A 19,874-nucleotide genomic window follows, 5' to 3' on the forward strand; every position below is an offset into this window, starting at 1 on the left:
CGTACAGTAGAACCCCGCTATATGCCATCGCTCTATAGTCCACAATTTATCGACCGTTGATTTCAAAACACTGATTTTAAGTTAGGTTATGTTTTTTAGTACGCGACATGCAATATTGTCATAATTATTTTAATATTTTTGGCAAACTTTATTGAGTAGTTGTGATAATTGTGATCCATAAATGAAGAGAGCGAGGACAAGTACCACAATCGCAAAGAAAGTGGAAGCCGTCGAGTAATTTCAATACTAAAAGTCGTTGATAATTTTAAAAAATTACATGGACTATAGTGCGACCCAAGTGTCAAATCTGGAACCAAATATGGTCTATAGCGAGGTTCTACTGTAGAAAAAAATGAGTCGTTCGAAGTTAGCGGGCTTTCCCCTATGATCTTTTAAAGAAAACAAATTTAAATCTCTCAAAGATTATGAATTTTGAAAAAAAAACCATCAATAAATAAAATTTCCCCCTCCCCTTTCGCATAAGCATATTTCTAAACATCCTCTAAAATTCAAACAGGAGTTCCTCTTATTCTTATTTCTATCCCCCTCGTTTCAGAGATCATCCCCTTTTTGTGCTCCACTTTAAATTATTCATGCAATTTGTTATCGTATCTCTGGGGACATTTTCCTCATCTTCTTCGTGTCTTCGCCTGAAAAAATGCGTGACATCTTCCTCAGCTGGCATCCTGGGGAGCTTTCAATCCCTCTTCTCTCCGCCTTGGTGAATTTTTCTTGCAAACTGAGCTGGATTCTCAACAAAAAAAAAAAGCTTTTTTCGCTGCACCTTTTTCCGTCCAATTTGCTTCTTTTCTCATTTCTCTTCATTTACATCAGAGAAAAACTTGGGGATATCTTTTTATGTTTTGGGGGATTTTTCATGTGTTTTACAAACACAAACATTCAATTAATGTGAAGTTTTTTTTACGGAAATTGGAGGTTTAGGTAAAATTCGTGAAAATTGGTTTTCGGTTATGGAAATTGGAATTTAAATTTTTCATTGTCCTTGATGTTCTGAAGTCGAGACACAAAAATACATTCTGGAAACTGTTTTGATCTGAAACATCTGAAACATAAACCAAAAAACTTACAGCGACACCTAGCATCAATTATAAATAGATAATGTTAAACAAAAATACGCAGAAAACATAAATTCTTGAGTAGGTATTAATTTTGTAAAATATTGGAATAAAAGTATCTTCTTTTGTATTTTTTAAAAAAATAATTAAAGCACATAAAGAAATTCACAGTTTTTAATTTTGAATGTTTAAATTTCGCGCCGTTCTTTATTAGTCAAACATTTAATAGGCTTTTTGTTTTGAGATACATTTGGATGGTTTCAATTGCATTTGAGTGGTTTCATGGGAGAATCAAAAATCAATGGAGGGGAAATATTCAAACTGTAATTTTTGAAATGTACGACATGAAGTTTGCTGAGAATTTTACAAATTGAAGTAAGCAGAGATTATTTTGTGTCTTTTGTTTTGTTATGTCTCTCTATCTTTGGAGGTTCGCTCTTGGCCATTCGGGTCTTAGTTCGCGAGACATTGTTCAACAATCGCGGTGAATTTTAGCGAAAATAGTTGGGAATAGCGCCCCTAAAACAACCCCCAGGAATCTGTGAATGTACCGTGAAGTGTCGCAAGTACTGTGAGAAAGCAAAAAATAGTAAAATTTTGTGGATTTTTCTGTGATTTTGTGTTGCAAAAGAGCTCAATATCCATTGAACTCCCAACAAGATGGAGAACGTCAATTTTTCCTGATTGTTGCTCTCTCCTGGCTATTCAAGTGACTTTTTCCGGTGTTTTTCGTGAAAATATTCTGTGTTTGGGTATTAGGAAGTGCTAAAGAGTGTTCTAGGGATCTATTAAAATGCCCAAATTGGGCAAATTGTGGTGGAAAAGTGAAGAAATTTGAGAAATTGCTGACGCGTGCGGCTTTCTTGCCACTTTGGAAGCTCCTGGCAGGACGCCTCGTGAGGAGCTTTGGGAAGTTTGCAGTGAATTTTATTGAGAGAGACTCTGTACCAAGTCCCAGTATCATTCCCGTGTCCAGAAACTCTGTGACACTGTGTAAAAAAGAGCCCCAAGTGAGAGTGAAGTGGCTGCTGGAGAGAGTCTCCGTGGGCGAGGATCACCCACGCAGGCTAATGATTGAGATTTCCGGGAAGAACAGTCCCCAATTGCAATGACATTCCCCGCCCAAAACACTTCCCAAATCACCAATCTTCAGTGAAAATAGTGAAAAGTCTGTAAAATAAAACCCCTCCACAATCTGCCAAGGAAGCACCAGAAAACCTTCCAAGTTCAGATCCCAACAAAGTCACAGGAAGTTCGTTCCCCTCTACAATGCGTGAGTTCAAGGTCGTGGTGCTGGGATCAGGAGGCGTGGGCAAGTCTGCCCTCACCGTCCAATTTGTGTCCGGATGCTTCATCGAGAAGTACGATCCCACCATTGAGGATTTCTACCGGAAGGAGATTGAGGTAAATTGCCCCAAGAATTTCAATCATTTTAGCTGTCGCAAGACTTTCTTTTTTTCCAACAGCGGGATCATCAAATGAGCCCCAAATTGCCCTTTTCTCTCGCACATAAAAACACATTTCTTCACACGATTTGCCAAGTATTGTGAAATTGCTCAAAGAGATGCTCTTTCCGGGAGCTTTGTTTCAATCTACATCTTTAGCAATTTACTCTGGTGGTTTTGCGATAAATGAAATGATAATTAAAATTTCAAATGATTTTATGCAGGAAATTTAAATTTTCCACTATTAGCGGTTAAAATGACAATTGTTTATTGTTTGACATGTTTGACATTGACAGAAAATAACTGTCAATGTCAAAGCTTATTTGTCATTGATAAATATTTAATCTTTTAGGGGTCTCGGTAGCTCAATAGGCAAAGTGTTGGCTTTGTGACGCAGAGGCCCTCGGTTCGATCCTTGATCGAAGCGCGTCCGGTGAATAATTGGAAAACAATTTTTCACCGTCCTTAAAAGCTCCAAATTGAACGCAAAAATATCAAAAAGGAAGTATGATAAAAGATAAGGGAGCAAAAAATAGGATTTGTGATGGAGCAAAAAGAAAAATGATAAGGAGAGATGAGTAAATAAGAGTGAGCGAAATGGCTAATATGGACCTGATTGAGTCTGACAGCCAAAAACATAAAAAGAAGAGAGAGAGAAATATTTAATCAATAATTTATTGAAAAATTTTATACTTTGTGTGAGACACTTAGGGGAAGTGTGCCAAATTTCGGCATAGTTGCATATAAGCACCGAAGTATGGAACCTTGAAAACTAGTTTATCATCTTTGTTTTCTTTAAATCAGTTTCTAAAATATTGAAAAATTAATAATAATATGGACATTGCTTTGGGTAGTATTCCGGCCACTTTGAGTGAAATACCGGCCACCTTTTTTCTGACCACCTTTTGTGACGCAAAGGATAGAAAATTTGAAAACGTCAAACGGAACGAGTTTAATATTTAGTTTAATACGTTTAAATGACCCACAAGCCCTGAGATCTTCCGTGTAATTTGTCCTGAAGACCTGAAGGGTAGCATCTTAAATTTACGCGCAGATTCCCGTAGCAATTTGCACTTCCTGAACTCTTCCAATGACTTTTTCACATCATTTTTTTTCATAGAAGCGATGGTTTTTTTCTCTGGACATTGTAGAACTCAGAAATTGAAAAAAACAAACAAAGAATGAATAAGAAATTTAGGAAAGCAAAAGATATTGCCGGAATAGGCAACACTACCTCACCGGAGAGACGCTCACAAAGTATATATATTTTTTACGCGAAATACATGATCCAGCTAGGAAATTTCACCCGAAATTTAAAGATTGATTCACTATTAACATAAACAGAAACAATCTTTAATGAAAACTAATGAATTTCCATGAAAAACACCGAAGGAAAATCTTTTGCACTTCACCACAAATCACAAGACTGCTAGAAACACAATCGATCTCTCACATTTTTTATAATACTCTTTCCACACTGAGTTTTTACAACGCAATTTAAATTCAAATTATACCTAAAATTTAACGGCTTTTGTGTTAATACATCCTAAAATGAATAAATATTTAAAAGCAAAATGAATTTATTGACTATACGAAGAAACATACATAATTTTAATTAATTTACTTCCATGGCCGAAATTACGCTCACAGTGGCCGAAATTTGGCACACTTTCCCTACTTTTATTTATAATATTTTGACTTTATTTTTCCATATTTTACAATAACAATAGCAAACTAAAAAACAAAATAAAACAACTTTGATTTCTAATTTCGATGAAGAACTTTGATTATGGATCCGGTACACCTCTCATTTAGATTTGGAAACTTTCATAGAATCAAAATTTTCATCCCTTTCTTTCTTAAAAGTTTCGGATATGTCTATTTTACTCTTTCGCACTCTTCTTATTCTTTTATATATCACGCAAAATTAAATTTAGTTTAGTCCAATTTTGAGCCTGAAAGAGTTAGACAGACTTGACTAATCTTTTGTGAAAGAAAGGGACGCGAGTTTTTATTTCTTGAAATTATATCAATCTAAAAGGTGTGCCGAAAGTTATTCTCAGTTAATACGTCAAATTCAAATTTCGGGTTTTGACTTTTTATTTCTAACGTCACTTTGATAATGGCTCCGGCACACCTTTTAGATCAGGAAAATTTCATGAAGTCTAAATTCGAGTTCCTTTCTGTCTCATACGGTTTGCATATGTCTGTCTCATTCTTTCAAACTCTCCTTCTTCTTTTAAACATCACTCCAAATTCAATTTAGCTCAATCAAATTTGGAGTACGAAAGAATGGGATAAACATATGCAAAACGTGTGAGAAAGAAAAGAATGTGAATTTTGATTCCATGAAATTTTACCGATCTAAAAGGTGTGCCGGAGCCATAATAATTAATTTTCACGATACAGTCAAAAATTTATCCTTGATGGTATTTTTTCTAACTTCTTTTTGCGTAAATATAGAATATCCACCAATTAGAGAAACTAATAAGTATTTTTTTATATTTAAAAATTTTATTAGTTTGATTTATTTTAAAATATTTATTTTTAATAATTTTAATTTTGTCCTCAATTCTAAAATTGCTCCCTGAAACCCTCTTTTGTATAATATTGACAAGGGGTAGATAACTGTGCCGCTCACGGTTCATTCAAATGCCGATCTGTCGATTTCTCCCAAAAGTGCTGCCGATCTATCGATCTCGTGTCAATCTGCCGATCGCGAGTCAATCTATCAAAGCCATGTCGATCTGCCGATCTCATACCGATCTGCTGATCTCGTGCCAATCTGCCTATTTTGCCCAAATTGTGTCGATTTGTCGATTTCTTAGCAAAATAGTGCCGATCTGCCGAGTTTTAGCTTAAGATGTGCACTATTTTTCCAATCGCGCGCCGCTCACGGTTCACTCTGAGAGCCACTTATCCACCCCTTAAATATTGATATTTTAAAGGTCAGCTTAAGGTAGAATAGCCTATTTTAGAACATGTTCTAAATGGAAATATTTTAATAACTTATCAATATGAATGGAATTTGAATTTATCTGGAGCACAAAAAAGTCAGATATTAAGATTCTGAAAGAGATAATATATAAATGAAAATTTAGTACTTTGTACTAAATTTGTGTACTAATGGAAAAATTCTGTATTCCCATGTGGAGTTATAAAAAAATCCTATTGGGATCTTGTTCTAAATTAGATTATTGTACTACTTGTCTTTAATTCACAAATTGTATTATTATTACAATAATACAATTTAATTTTTATCATTAAATGTTAAATATATCAAACTTAAACCATTAGATTTTCTCTACCGCAAAATCGAAAGGTTGCTTGGCATTTCTGTGCTAATTATAACATATAATTCTGTACTAAATAGGTAAATAATTCAGAAAGATTTTAAAAATTCCCTTTAATATAAACGAAACAAAACAAGATCTTTCATTTTTGAAATTTTACATGCTCTAAAAGCCTTAACCCTTTTAGTGTAACCTCAAATTTTCTCATCAATTTTTAGTACTCTTGCAAACCCTAATAACTGGCACCCAAATTGTGGAGTCTCCCAAAATTGTAACGTAATATAAAATACTTTTTCAAACAAATAAAAAAATATTCTTCAAACTGTTTTTATTCATGGAGTACTAAAACTCCAAAAAATCACATGACAGAAAATAACTAAAATTCATTTTGGTCGTTTTATGTAGGTGCTCCCCAATTTAATTTTAAATTCCAGTTTCAAATTTCAGTTCAAATCATGACAGAAAATACCTGTCAACGTCACGTCACATATTTAAATTCAAGTCGACATGAAACATATTCAAAATAACGATCGATTTTTCACCTAAAATCGCAGCAATTCCTCGAACATTAATCCACTACTCTCAACCTGAAAGAAATCCCCAAAAATTTCCTAATTATCGCAGAATTTTTTTGGGCGACTGATAAATCCGCGATAAATGTTGGGCCATTTCGTGCGATAATGGCACAGAAATCTCTTTTGTTACTTAATCCCACACTCGATAATGTTGAGTCAATTGGAAACACTGCAAATTTCCGATGAGTTTCTCTTGTCGATTTTGTGGCTCTTTTTTTTCCTTGGAAATTATATTACGTAAAATATTCGTTGATTTTTGCATGTTTTTTCACACTTGCAAAAGTGGTTAAAGAAGAGTAAAAGAAACTTTTAGAGTCGCGTGGTGTATTTCCGTTGGTTTTAGCATTCTTTTGTCGTAAAATGTGTATGTCTCTTTCAATTGAATGGTTTATAAATGTAAATATTCCTGGAATTGTGGTCATTGAGACCATTGAGAACTCCCTAAAAAAATGCTTTCTTTCATTTCGGTGTCTTTTTGTACTTAAAGTAGCTGCAGAGAAAAAGAGAAGCTCAGTTTTTTTTTTGTTATCTCGATCATCTTCCACTTGTTTCCTATACGTTAGTCATTTTCACAATGATTTTTTTTCGCACAAAGAAAAGGTGCAGGTAAAAGAGAGAGAGAGAGAGAAAATTGGATATGTACACCGAAGAAATGTGTAATCATGTTAACAATTAACTTTTCTCACCCATAAGCCTTCTTATTTGATGAATCTTCCACCTCTAAAAAACGGAGTTTGTGAGATAAAGAGCACCAACACAGACTCTGTTGGAAGAAATCTTAAGTCAAGCAGATGGTAAATAAATTGCAGCATTCCTCAATGGTTATCTCACTCTTTCTTACTGCTCCGTAGAAGATTTTTCTCAGTGTCCAATTTTCCCTGACTATGTGTGTATGTGTATTTGTGTGAAGTCGTATGAAAAATTGGATGGAAAAACTTGCGTCAATTTTATATGTAACTTCAAGTTAGAATTCAATGTTGTGCGAAGAGAAACGATCTTGAGACAGTTAAATCGTGATTTACGTGAATCAATTCTAACATCTGGCTTCAACTCTTGTGTTTCTCTTGTGAATTTTCTGTTTTGGCACTCGTCAAATAAATAATATTATGTTCTTTTTTTCTACTCGCAAAATGTCTTATGGGCTGTTGGATATTTTAGAAGATGATTTAAAATATTTCAGAGAATTTTCAATGTTTGCACCTGAAAGCGAAAATTTACTTAAAGGCACATATAAATTAATTATGAAGCTTTCTTATTGGGACTTTGAAAAATACATTTATATATTTAGTACATGGCTGTACTAAACTGATTCATAATGTAGGGGAAGGCTTTCAGGCTTTGCACATACTCTGGCTTCGAACTGAAAGATTCCTCAGAGAGACCAAGGCTTATCGCGGTCAATTGCCCGGTAGCGATCCAGCGCTGTGTCTCCTGTCAGCAAATCCCCGACACGGCTGGCAACAGAACTATACCGCCAGTAAAATGCCTTGCTTGGAGCGAGAGGCGGGAAATATGAATTTCCACACTAGTGAGAAAAAAAGGGGGTGCGATTAACTTTTTTTTTCTCATAATTTTAACACTTTTTCGGTGTAAATATATATCAACATTTTTTAATGTTAATTTTACACATTTTATGGGTAAAATTAACATGAAAATGGGTAACTTTAACCCATAATACATCTAAAAAGTGTAATATTTACACCGATTTCGGATCAATACTGCAAGGTAAAATAAACATTTCCGGAATGTTATTTTAACTTTTTCGGATTTCTCTCAGTGTTCGAAGGGTTATTACTGAATGGAGCCATTGAATGCATATTCGCCTTAAAATTCCTCTTTTAAGTGATTAACTTTAGGTTTCAGTAGTTTCGCAAAAACTACATAAATACTTGTCCGTTTTTCCGTCTGTCTGTTACCGATTGACATATCGACAAGAGAAGATATATAGGCTTCCGACCTTGGGTAACAACTGCCTGTCGATTTTCTTGTAAAGGAATAGAGTTATCTTTGACTAATAACCGAAAAAATAGGATAGTGAGCATAAGCTGCCAAGATGAAATTCCTCTAGCCGGTTAAGGGTATTCCTTGTAGAGATCGAGTGAAGAGCGTAGTCCTTCGTGAGAACCTAAAAGTCGAAGATTTTCGTGCTCAGAAGTCATAATTCTGATGGCATGGTATTGTTCAAGCTATCCAAATGCCAACTATTTTAGAGGTGAATCGACCTCAAAGATGACGACAAGATAACTGGATCAAATTCAGGATCTTGCCTGATAACAGGTCCGAATGTGTCCTAAATCCGGAACGCTGAAAGGAAAAAGTGGTTCAAAATTAATCTTTATTAATTAAGTTAGTCCCAAACTAATTTAAGGGTAATTTTCCCTGCCGTATTAGATACCTGATGAAGAGGGTATTCTTCCTTGAAGTGTAAAGAATAAATTTGTGAAAATCAATAGAGGTTCAGTATTTCTGTCCATCTTCTGGTAAATCCCTGTCCATATTCTGGACCAGGGGGGGGGGGGGGGACATTAGCTCTGAAAAATTCGACCGGTTTTAGTGTAAATTTTTCCCCGTTTTCGTACACTTTTCACGATATATCTCCAAAATTACGTAGGTCGCCAATTTGGGGTTTTTGGTTGCCTATTCAATATTAAATTGGTTTTTATTTTGTATTTGTATTTTTTCTTAATTCATTCTACAATGACAGAAAACAGCTAATAAACTCAAAAGTTTTTTCGGCTCGCTAGAAACATATGGGACACATAGGAAACGTCATGCCCCTGTTCTGGACCTTCATCTTTAGATATTCAGTTGATCTTCGAATGGGTTTTTCAGTCGGTTTTTTCTTTTTCTTTGTGAATTCGAGAGCTTGATATAAAAAGGAGCAAATACGGCGGATTTAAATTTTTTGAAACACTGAAAAATTCAAGATCCAAGGTTTGATATTCTTACAGGAACTTCAAACTGCCGGATCAACGGGTTGAACGGTTCAAGCTTAATTACAATTTTAAAGGTTTTGCAAGTAAATGTTCTCTTTATTGGAACTTTGGTTTTGGGAAAGAGGGGTCAACGACGGTAATGATTATTGGAAAAATATCGATTTTAAAAAATAATGATCGAAGATGTAGGAGTTTCGCCGGTTTCGCGAATACCCCGAGTCCCTTTATACAACCATTTAACCGCTTGATTTATTAATAAACATTAAGGCAATTTTTTTTAAACTTAAGATGTGAAAAATTCCATTAAAATTATGACTCCTTGGCGGCGCCAACGTATAATTTTGATCAGGGAGGTTCTCTCTTTGATTTTGAGTAAACAATTAAAAGTTGTAATCAAGCAATAAAATTTTTGATGTAAGACCGTACATACAAGCACGATTTTGATTACATGTATTCCTTTTGCTCTGACAAAAGTGCATTTATTCGCTTTTAATCAACGTTAGAGTGTCTCACAGTGGTTTTGCTATATAGTAAAATTGTAGCTGTTTGGTGGCTCAAAAGAGCGAGTAAGATGAGGAATTGCGTATAGCGCAACAGTCTGAAAAGTTACAGAGATGGAAAGAAAAATGAACGGAGGGAAAATAATCAGAGCGTCGATAATGGATTTTTTTTCTTCTTCTTCTCAATGTTTGATCGACAAATCCAAACAAGCAGTAAATTAGGATTTTTTCGATTGAGGAATATTTTTCTTTTTTGGCTATTTGTTGTGTGGACCCTTTTGGGCTAAGGTGAGGAGGGGTGGGGCAAATTGTGACAAAATATGCCCGTGTAAAAATTAATTTAGGTTAGAGAGTGAAAATACTTAATCAATTGGATGCGATTTGATTTCTTTGCCAAAGAGAATAATTTGAATTAAAAAAAAAATCTGTCTCATGGCTTCAAAATTACGCTTTTTTTCCTTGTACTCAATTTCTTAAATGACGATTTTTCGCCTATTTTTCGAGAAATTTTTTTTTTAGTCAATTTGATTTCAATATTTTCTCTCGAACAAAGCACTTGAGTGAGACAAATTGGTGGTGTTTTATTGACTCAAAGGCCTTCCAATATATTGATTGACTTCAACTCTGTCTTCTTTGTGTTTATAAGTTTGACAAGCAAATGTATAAAACTAATTGATGACATCACTGAGATGTTTGATTTCCGGAAATATAATAAATTTATTGTGGCTTTATGAACCCATTCTAGATTGGAGGGTTTGTTCAATACAGGATGAACCATAAAAGTTGTCGTGTGCCATTAGATATGAGTCAGGTGAAGTTTTGATTATTTTGATATAACTCGAAAGCTTTATTCTCATTTAGAATAAATAGCACGAATATAAAATTAATATATAAAAAACAATCTTTAAGTAATAAAATTTGTTATACGACTGGGAGGTTTATATTTTTAACATTCACAGCGTTCACAGCTGAAGTTCGTCCAAAAAAGACATTCGAAAATCAGTTACGAAAACCAAAGAAAAGACATTTTTTACCTCTCGTATCGTCCGCGTGGTGGATGAAATATTTCTGTTTGAATTTCGAAGTGTTTCGAGTATTAATTTGTATAAATCTTCACTTTGTTTGTAAGGAAAAACAGAGCATCAAGGGTCATAATAACCTTGTTTCTTTATATTATCCCTTAAAGTCACTGAGTAACTTTTTTACCAGTTTATCGTGGTATTTCATAATTTTTCCCCGTCTTGTGCGAAATTTTTCTTTGAAAATTCTAAATTGAGTTTAAAAGTTAAAATTTATTTAATCTTTCCGCACAGAAGTAGATCTTGAAAAATTCGAAAATCTATTTGAAGATCCAGAAAGGAGACTTTCTTCTTAATACTTTCGCAAGGTGGCGGAAGTTACATTCTGTTCGAATTTCGAAGTGCTCAAGTGTCAAAATGTGACGGTATTCACATTGTTGTGAGGAAGAAAACAGAACAACGACGTTTACTGTTCTTGCCCCAGTATTTAATCACTCCATAATTACTGAGTAACTCTTTTGTCAGCTTTTGAGTGTGATATTTGATAAAATTTCCCCACCTTGTTCGAAAATTTAGTATGAAAATTCAAAATTGAATTTGAATTCTTCGAACATTAACGACTTTTTGTGCAAATAGAGTTCCATTTACCTTTTATCCAAGACACTATTGAAGAATCAAAATCTACTTCTGTTTCAGCCCAATAGTGTTCCATTTATCTTTTAGCGAAGACATTATTGGAGAACCAAACTCCAGCTGTGAATGGAAAAATTAGTGTTTTCGAATAAAGTCAGAATGGCGGTTTTATTGATGATTTTTTCTGTAGATTTTTAATTTTTTTAATTTCCTGTTAAAAGGCTTTTTCTATCTTGACATGTGTAGTGCTACTGGAAAGGTCTTGAAATTCTCTACAACACACTTGTTTCCATTGAAAAAGAACAACTAAAAATAAGCTTCAAATTCATTGATTCATATTTTCAACCGTTTGTACTTGACTGGGCTACCAGTTTACGACACTTAGGCTAGGTTCCCGCCCCTCTTAATTCTTCATGAGGCTTCCTTTCCTGGATAATCCTTAAATTATTTTATATTTATATTTTTAATATAATCTGTCTATCTTCGAATAAGAGGGGTTATCTTTATCTGCAATTTGTTTTTTATAAACACCCTGCAATTATGTTTTTAGAATAAATATAATATTGATACAAGGTCGTCTTTGTGTCAACACTTCTAATTTTTATCACTTTCTTGTCAACCTCATATGTGGAGTTGTTTGAAATGATAGAGAAATCATTTGCAACCGACGTAGTTTTGCTTTTCTGTGGTTTTTTTGCTGATTTGAATGAGTCATGCGGTTGAAGCAAAATTCCTGAAGTATTTTTTTCACCTACCTCAATGGTTCAGGTTTGAGATTAAGGTGAATTTTTGGCAGGTTCCCTCAGAGGTCAACATACAAACTCCAACTCATTTTATTGCTGATGGAACTGTGTAAAAAAAAAATTGCAGATGTTCTCTGTTGGTAATAAAAAAATAACCCTGCCAAAAATGGTTTTTTGAAGAACTATTTTGACTGGTGTTTAACCGTCTGAGACGTCTTCCAGTCCTCTTTTACTTCCCCATAATCCAAGGCGTTGGAACAAATTTTCTGGTTGGAAAAGTTCCCCACATACTCTCCATTGTGACAAAATCACTATAAGAGATTTAATCACCTTGTTGGCTCGATATCCCCACAAAACATGGATCATGTGTCGTCTTTTCGTGTGAGTATCTCTGTGTGATGCAGATTAATGTTTATGATTAATTTTATACACTTACTTCTCCTCAGCACATGTCTTAATGCTCGTTGTTTGTTATTTCTCCACTTCCATATCTTTCTTCACGGCAACACGAAGTAGCTTTTTTTGTGTGTTTCTGGTCAAATGGGATTAGAGGTGAGACGGTTTTGAATTAAACACGGAGATCGATGATGCGGTCTATTCACTTGACAAAATCACAAATTAGATACTCTCTTCCAGTGTCTATTAGCTATAGAACTGGTATAGTAAAGAAGTTCAGGAAGAGAGATGAAAGAAATTAAACCTCGATCGATGTCGTGACAGATGGATAAGAGGCTGTGAATGTTGGAGAGAAAAAAAGTCACTTTCAATTTCAATCATTAAAAATCATTAATCTTTTTTCTACTTCCAACACCTCTGGGAGTGAGAGTAGAATATGTATCTCTTGAGAGACATTTAACTTCTCATTTCATCTCAATTTGCAATTTAATCTGAAAAATTTTCCCTTTAATTTTCTCACATTTTTAATTGAGCTGTGTCGGTTGGATGTTTTTTTCTGGTGGGTGCGATAGCACGTCAAATGATCGTTTCAAGCACTATATGGTTGATATTCTATGTGAATGTTTTCAACTTCTCAAATCTTTTCATTTGGCGATGACTCAGAGGGTCAATGCGTCTGAAATGTCTGTTTTTTTTTTATCAATCTTAGTTTTAACAACGCAAAAGAATTTAAATTACCAAGAAGTGATTCTTTTGTGCAAATGTTCTAAGCAGAAAAAAATCGCTTTATCTAAGAAACTTGTCTGGATAGACATGGTCTGAAAAAAAATCCATCAATTAGCTGTAAATAAGCTATTAACATCCTTAAAATGCATTGCACTGAGAAAAAAAGAGGGTGCGATTAACCTTTTTTCCTCGTAACTTTAACATTTTTAGGTATAAAAATATATCAACATTTTTTAATGTTAATTTTACATCATTTTAAGGGTAAAATAACCATGAAAAAGGGTAACTTTTACCCCCAATACACCTAAAAAGGATAATATTTACACCGATTTCGGATCGATAGGGTGGAATAACCGGCTATCGCCATGTTTAGGAAAAAATTAAATTCATTTAATCATAACTTTTGAATCCTTGTTACAAGATAAGTCAAATTTGACACAAAGTTACTTAGATGTATTGGCTCTAGATACGTGAAAACAATAATCCTAGAACATAACGCTGGACTACTTAATAAACTGATTTTAATTAATAATGCAAAAATAACCATTTCGTCGCCACTTTTTACCACTTTTCGCCAGTTTTGTAAAATTTGTAACCACTTCTCGCCACCCACTTGAAAAGAACCTCACTCGGGTATTTTAGGCAATGCTATGAAAAGAATACATTCACCATTTCTCTTTCCTTGTGATCACTTTATTATTACTCTCTTTAAATGATTTTTCTTCACTTTTATTTGAGAAATCAAATTATGGGGCTTTTGCAGAAAGTAAACAATGCAGATTTGACAACTGAGAATGTACGAAGTGAAGTTAGCGTCGCCTATTGAAAATATATGGCGACAGGTGGTAAAATCAATTCCAGAATATTACCACTTCTCGCCATGCCTCATTTTTATACAAAAATAATATAAAATGAAATATTAATTGACTAAATACAAATTTTATGTATTCCACAAGTGCAATTAAATATTCAATAGACAAATTATTTACCCAAATAGGTATTTTTGGCCTGATGAAAATTTGACGACACTTAGTACATTTGGTAAGAGATGTTGGATTCGTTGCACTTGCTTAAAATATTGCTCTAAAAAGTGATCAAAATCGTGAATCCAAAACGAATAATTATTATTTTTCGATTCTATGCGTAGAAGCAGAAACAATACAAAAAAATTGCGACTCATTTATTTCATAAATTGCGAAAAATAGCAATTTCAATGTAAGTGGCGAGAAGTGGGGCACAGGCGAGAACTGGTGATTCCACCCTAATGCAGGGTAAAATTAACATTTCCGGAATGTTATTTTAACTTCTTCGGATTTTTCTCAGTGTGCGCATGTCGGTCGACATTCTGTCAGTGTGTCGATCGATTTGTCGTTAGTCGACATTGACAATAAAGTAAAAATGTTTAAGCTGGTATTCAACGATTTATAGAATGCAATTAGTTTGCAGATTTCCGCGGCAACCGATTAACATTTTCCAGAAACAGCTGATTGAAATGTCTATCGATAAACTGTCAAACTCGAATAAATGTCAAAGTTTTGGTTTCAATCTTTTACAAAAATTTTTTGAGTTGCGATTATCTGTCTGTATTGTTACTGATTATTGTTGACAGATGTCCAATCTCTGAATGAACTAAACAAAACTTAATCGTACGATGTGTCGACGAAAAACATAATTGAAGATCTACTAGTATTCAAACTTTCTCTTTTCCTAACCCTATGAGTATCGAAAAATTGAATTCACTGAAATATGTAGGGTGGAGTAACCACTTATCGCCACTTTTAGAAAAAAGTGAAATTTACTTTATTATAACTTTTGACCCCTTATTATAACATAACTCAAATTTGACACAAAGTTACTTAGATGTAATGGCTCTAGTTTCGCCAAGCAAATAGTCCTCTAATTTAATGTTTGACTACTTAAAAAACTCATGTCTATTAACAATGCAAAAATAACCACTTCGTCGCCACTTTTTACCACTTTCCGCCAGTTCTCTAACCATTTCTCGCCATCCACTTGAAAATGTCCCAACTGAATTATTTTAGGTAATGTTAAGAAAATAATACATTCAGCATTTGTTTTTCCTTATGATCCACCTTATTATTACTCACTTTAAATGATTTTTCTTCAGTTATCTTCGAGAAATCAAATTATTAGACTATTGCAGAAAGTAAATAAAGCAGATTTGACAACTGAGCATCTATGAAGTTAACGTCGCCTATTAAAAAGGAATGGCGACAGGTGGTAAATCAATTTCAGAATGTAACCACTTTCCGCCATGGCTCATTTTTACTTAAAAATAATATAAAAAGAAATATTAATACAAATTTTATGTATTCTTCGAATGCAATTAAATGTTCAATAGACAAATTACTTATCCAAAATCGTAAATTTTATTCGATACAAATTTCATGACACTTGGCATATTTGGTAAGAAATATTGGCTTTCATGCACTTGATTAAAAAATTGCTCTAAAAAATGCCCAAACACTTAAAGTCAAAACAAAAAATAAATGTTTTCCGTCTTTATAAGTAGCAGCAGTAGAGATACAAATAATTTTACAGCTAATTTATTTCATAAATAATGGAAAAATTGTGATTTCAATATAAGTGACGAAAAGTGGGGCATTGGCGAGAAGTGGTAATTCCACCCTAAAGCTTTTGGCAGCAAAAGCTCGATCGATTGTCGGTCAATTTGTCGTAAAATACTTTGTGGTTCTTAGCAGACCTAGTAGGATATAGGGAAAGGCTTTCAGGCTTCGCACATACTCTGACTTCGAACACTTCATATTTTTGATGAATCAATTTTGAATAACTATTGAAATGTCTATAAATGATTTTTAAAATTTTAAATTTACCTTTTTCTGTCCATAATTCATTCAGCAAAAAAGGCATTTTTTAGTATTTGAAAATTGTTATTTAATTTTCTAGAAAATATAGGGGTTATGACAAAATATTACTTTTTCAACAAATTAATGTTTGCTTTTCTTTGTATATCGTTCAACCACCCTGCTTTTCGGTTTCTTTTGAAGCTTATCTGTGCTATTTTTTTTAATCAAAATGTCGCTATATTTTTATTCCAATTTTGTTATTCTATTTCCCTAATAATTAGCATTTATATTAAGATTCAGATAAAGAACAGACGAGTACTGCTGATGATGTAGATTATTCTGAAATGAATTTGAAATGCAATGAGTGATGCAATCGATTCGTGATGCAATCTAATCGATTTCATTTGCAAGAAATCCACTGAATATAAATCTCAATACTATAGAATTTTGATGTCTTCAATCTTAAGAAAATTATCTGGTGAAAGAGAAGCGAGTAAGGTCACATAATTGACCCCTCTTTAGCATCACTCTCCTCGTTCTTATTTCAATGATCTCTCATGCCTTGGGGTGTTCTTTTTTTGCCTGGAATTTTTGTACTATAAGTATGCCCCCTCAGTATAAAGAGTATATTCGTGAGGTAAAAGAGAGGAGTGAAACTTTTGTGAACTTGTCTATGCATATTGTTGAATTCAAAGAATGGACGGAATGTGAAATGATAGACAAGGGTGAATCACGTAAAAAAAAACATACATCGAAGGTTTTTCTTACCACAAAGAAATACCCTCTTGCTACTTATAGATAGGAAGCGGGAAGTACAAAAGTGCCCTAAGGGATGAGATATAGACAGTAGAGAGAGATTTATCTAAATTGCAGATTTTTCCAACATCCTTTTTAGCCATGCATCCTTCATTTTCTGCAAGAAGGATCGTTGGAAGTCACATCACGATTTATCATTGAAAAAGCAGAGAAGGATGTGGAGCTTGGGTTTCTAGGGATTTTCTTGGTCAGGATGCAACAGAGTTTTGAGAGGGGAGAGGGGTGAATGTGGAAACAGCTGGATACTGTTGTAGGAAAATCTCCTGTGACATCCTTATTCGCTTTTTGAAGAGATATCATGTTGAGTTGAGAAGGGGTCAAAAGGAAAATACTTCCTAACATTGTTTCCGTTCCGCATTTCCTTCAGTGTAGTTGCACAGGGTGTACTATAATACCTCTAATAAAGTTGCATAGGACTTCTTAGTTAAATTGCCCATTAGAGTTTTCATATTTAAAGCTTGTGCTGCAGAGGAAATTGTTCCAGATTCTAAGTTTGATGCTTAGCTCTAAAATTGTTTACACGGGTTTAAATTATATTTTGGAATTATAGTTTTGGACAGATAGAGCCTCTCTCAGAGAGAGGGTTTGGACGACATGTTGTCGATATTTCTCATCGTTTGGTCTCTGTTTTTTCTAACAAACATTCTAGCAAACAGTGCAGATGTATTTTTCTCAAAATTATATACAGTGGGACCTCGATAGAGTCAACCCCCGATAGAGTCAATCTCCAATAGAGTCAACAGCTATTTTTTTACTCTACGGACTCCGATAGAGTCAACTTTTCCTTTATTTTTGAACTAATAATATTATACGATTTTATTATGAATTTTTCTAAATTATAATCAGTGTTTTGGTATAAGTATATGGTAATATTATGATAAAACTTGTATATTAACCGTGTAATCATTTTTCAACAAAAGAATTCTCTTTTCGTGATTTTAGGCGTTTTGACCGATTGAAAGTTCTCTTGTTTTTTCTCTCTTATCTTCAGATTTTTTGATTAAGCCTAATGTATGATCCTAATGTAAGGAATTTTGATCCATCATTAATTTGGATGTGAATAATATTATGGCACAAACGAAAAAATGTGAACTCAAATTACAAAAAGAAAAAACGTACAGGATGCTAGATTTTTTGAGTATAACATAATGTAAAAACTTTTTATAAATTTATTGAAACTGTTTAAAGAATGTACTTGTTTTAAAAGAAATGTACATGATAAACGAACGATCTTAAAAATTACCCTTCTAAAGAAAACGTGTAAATTTATTTTAAGTTACATTTTTAATTAAAAGGATTAGTATCTTAAAGCAAATTTAGATCAAAAACAAATAAGCAACAGAAAATTAAAATTGGTCAGCAAAAATGGTTAAAACTTCCTTCTTTTTTATATTTAAGATTTAAGTGCGGAATGGTTAAAGATATTGACTTGGACTCTTCGGACAATCCCCTATAAGTCAACTTGAAGATTATTAATACAACTCTCATTTCCACCCCACTAGCGGAGGGGTAGAGAGGAAATGAGGGTCATATTAATAATCCTCATATTGACTTATTAGGGGGTCATCTGAAGGCTCTAAATCGAATATCTCTAACCATTTAGCGTCCATATTAAAGTACATGGAGAAAATGAGAAAAATTGGTTTTATTGCTCTTTTTGTGAAGTTTAGAGCTATAGTAGTTATGTCATAGTAGCATCACAGTAGCATGATGAAAAGACCAACTATCAATCTCTTCTTTTATACACTAGAAATTTAAATGAATTTCTAGGTAATAACGTTAAATGCATAACAATTTTCAATAATTAAATATCTACAGGAGCTCTTTTTAAAAAATTGAAAGAAGAAATCTTTGAGACACCATTTCCTTTTCTTAATATCGCAAGTGGACCTCAATATTACCACACGGAGAGTAATTTATACTTAAGATATTTACTAATAATAAAAACATTTCGTAAAATCAGTCTGATCAGTCCTTAATCTCCAACTTTTTCCCGAACATACGACTTTTTTTGGATCAGAGGGTGTATAATTTATGGGTTAAATAAATAATATTCAACTATCATTTTGAATTTATCAATGATCTAATACAAACATTAAATTATAGTATTAGGATTCTCACCTAATAATACCCTATTCTATCAAAATTTCACATTTTAATTGATTTTTTCGGACTCCAATAGAGTCAACGAATCCAATAGAGTCAACAGATCTGGAAGTAATTAGTTGACTCTATCGAGGTTCCACTGTACTTATTAAGTTGTTTCGTGGTTTTGCTCTGGGGGTTGGATACTGACGCTAAGACGGCGGTGGACGTAATAGTCAAAATTTGCGAAATATTACGCTTCAAAAACATTTTTGTATTAATAAATCTGAGACAAATTTTGGAATACCCTCTAGAGATGCAAGAATGTCTTGAGGATATATAAAGAAAAATTGCTGTAATTCTTGATTATTCAATTTCCAAGTGAAACTTACTCCATCTTTCTACTTCCTTTCTCCTCACTCAGAACTTTCATGACAATTTTCATGGACAATTGCAAGTTTTTTTTAGAGGAAGAAGATAATTGAGTTGTTTTACTGTCATATTTAACCTTCGTCTGGTGAGAATTTTATTTCTTCTTTTTTTTGCTCTCTTAGCCTCTGAAAGAGAATCTTCTTCCTTGCAGAGACAATTTACTGTGAACCACAAAAGATGAGGGTGAAGAGAAATTTGTCGACTCAATAATGATGGTGTTAGTTAAAAAGAGTTTCCGGCTGAGAGATGTTAAGAGTATAGAAAAAGGACAGATAATCCTAACCGGCTTATGTAGGTGAGATTCTTAACGTGAGCTAACTCGGAGTGCATGCAAATTCGATTTGGAGCTGAAGTTGGGAGACGCCATTCAG

The 19,874-nt window shown here is 33.6% G+C and overlaps 1 protein-coding gene across 1 annotated transcript in view; it reads left to right on the forward strand.

Moving 5' to 3' along the window:
- The first annotated feature begins 1,478 nt into the window (after positions 1 to 1,478).
- LOC129802817 (ras-related protein Rap-2a) overlaps positions 1,479 to 19,874 on the forward strand; it is a 78,221-nt gene continuing 59,825 nt past the window's right edge. Inside the window, exon 1 of the mRNA XM_055848916.1 lies at positions 1,479 to 2,480. Within this exon, the coding sequence (XP_055704891.1) occupies positions 2,346 to 2,480 (135 nt within the window). The 5' untranslated portion in view covers positions 1,479 to 2,345. The remainder of the gene's footprint in view (positions 2,481 to 19,874) is intronic.

Source organism: Phlebotomus papatasi, chromosome 2 (genome assembly GCF_024763615.1).
Source record: "Phlebotomus papatasi isolate M1 chromosome 2, Ppap_2.1, whole genome shotgun sequence".
NCBI classification, from domain to species: Eukaryota; Metazoa; Arthropoda; class Insecta; order Diptera; family Psychodidae; genus Phlebotomus; species Phlebotomus papatasi.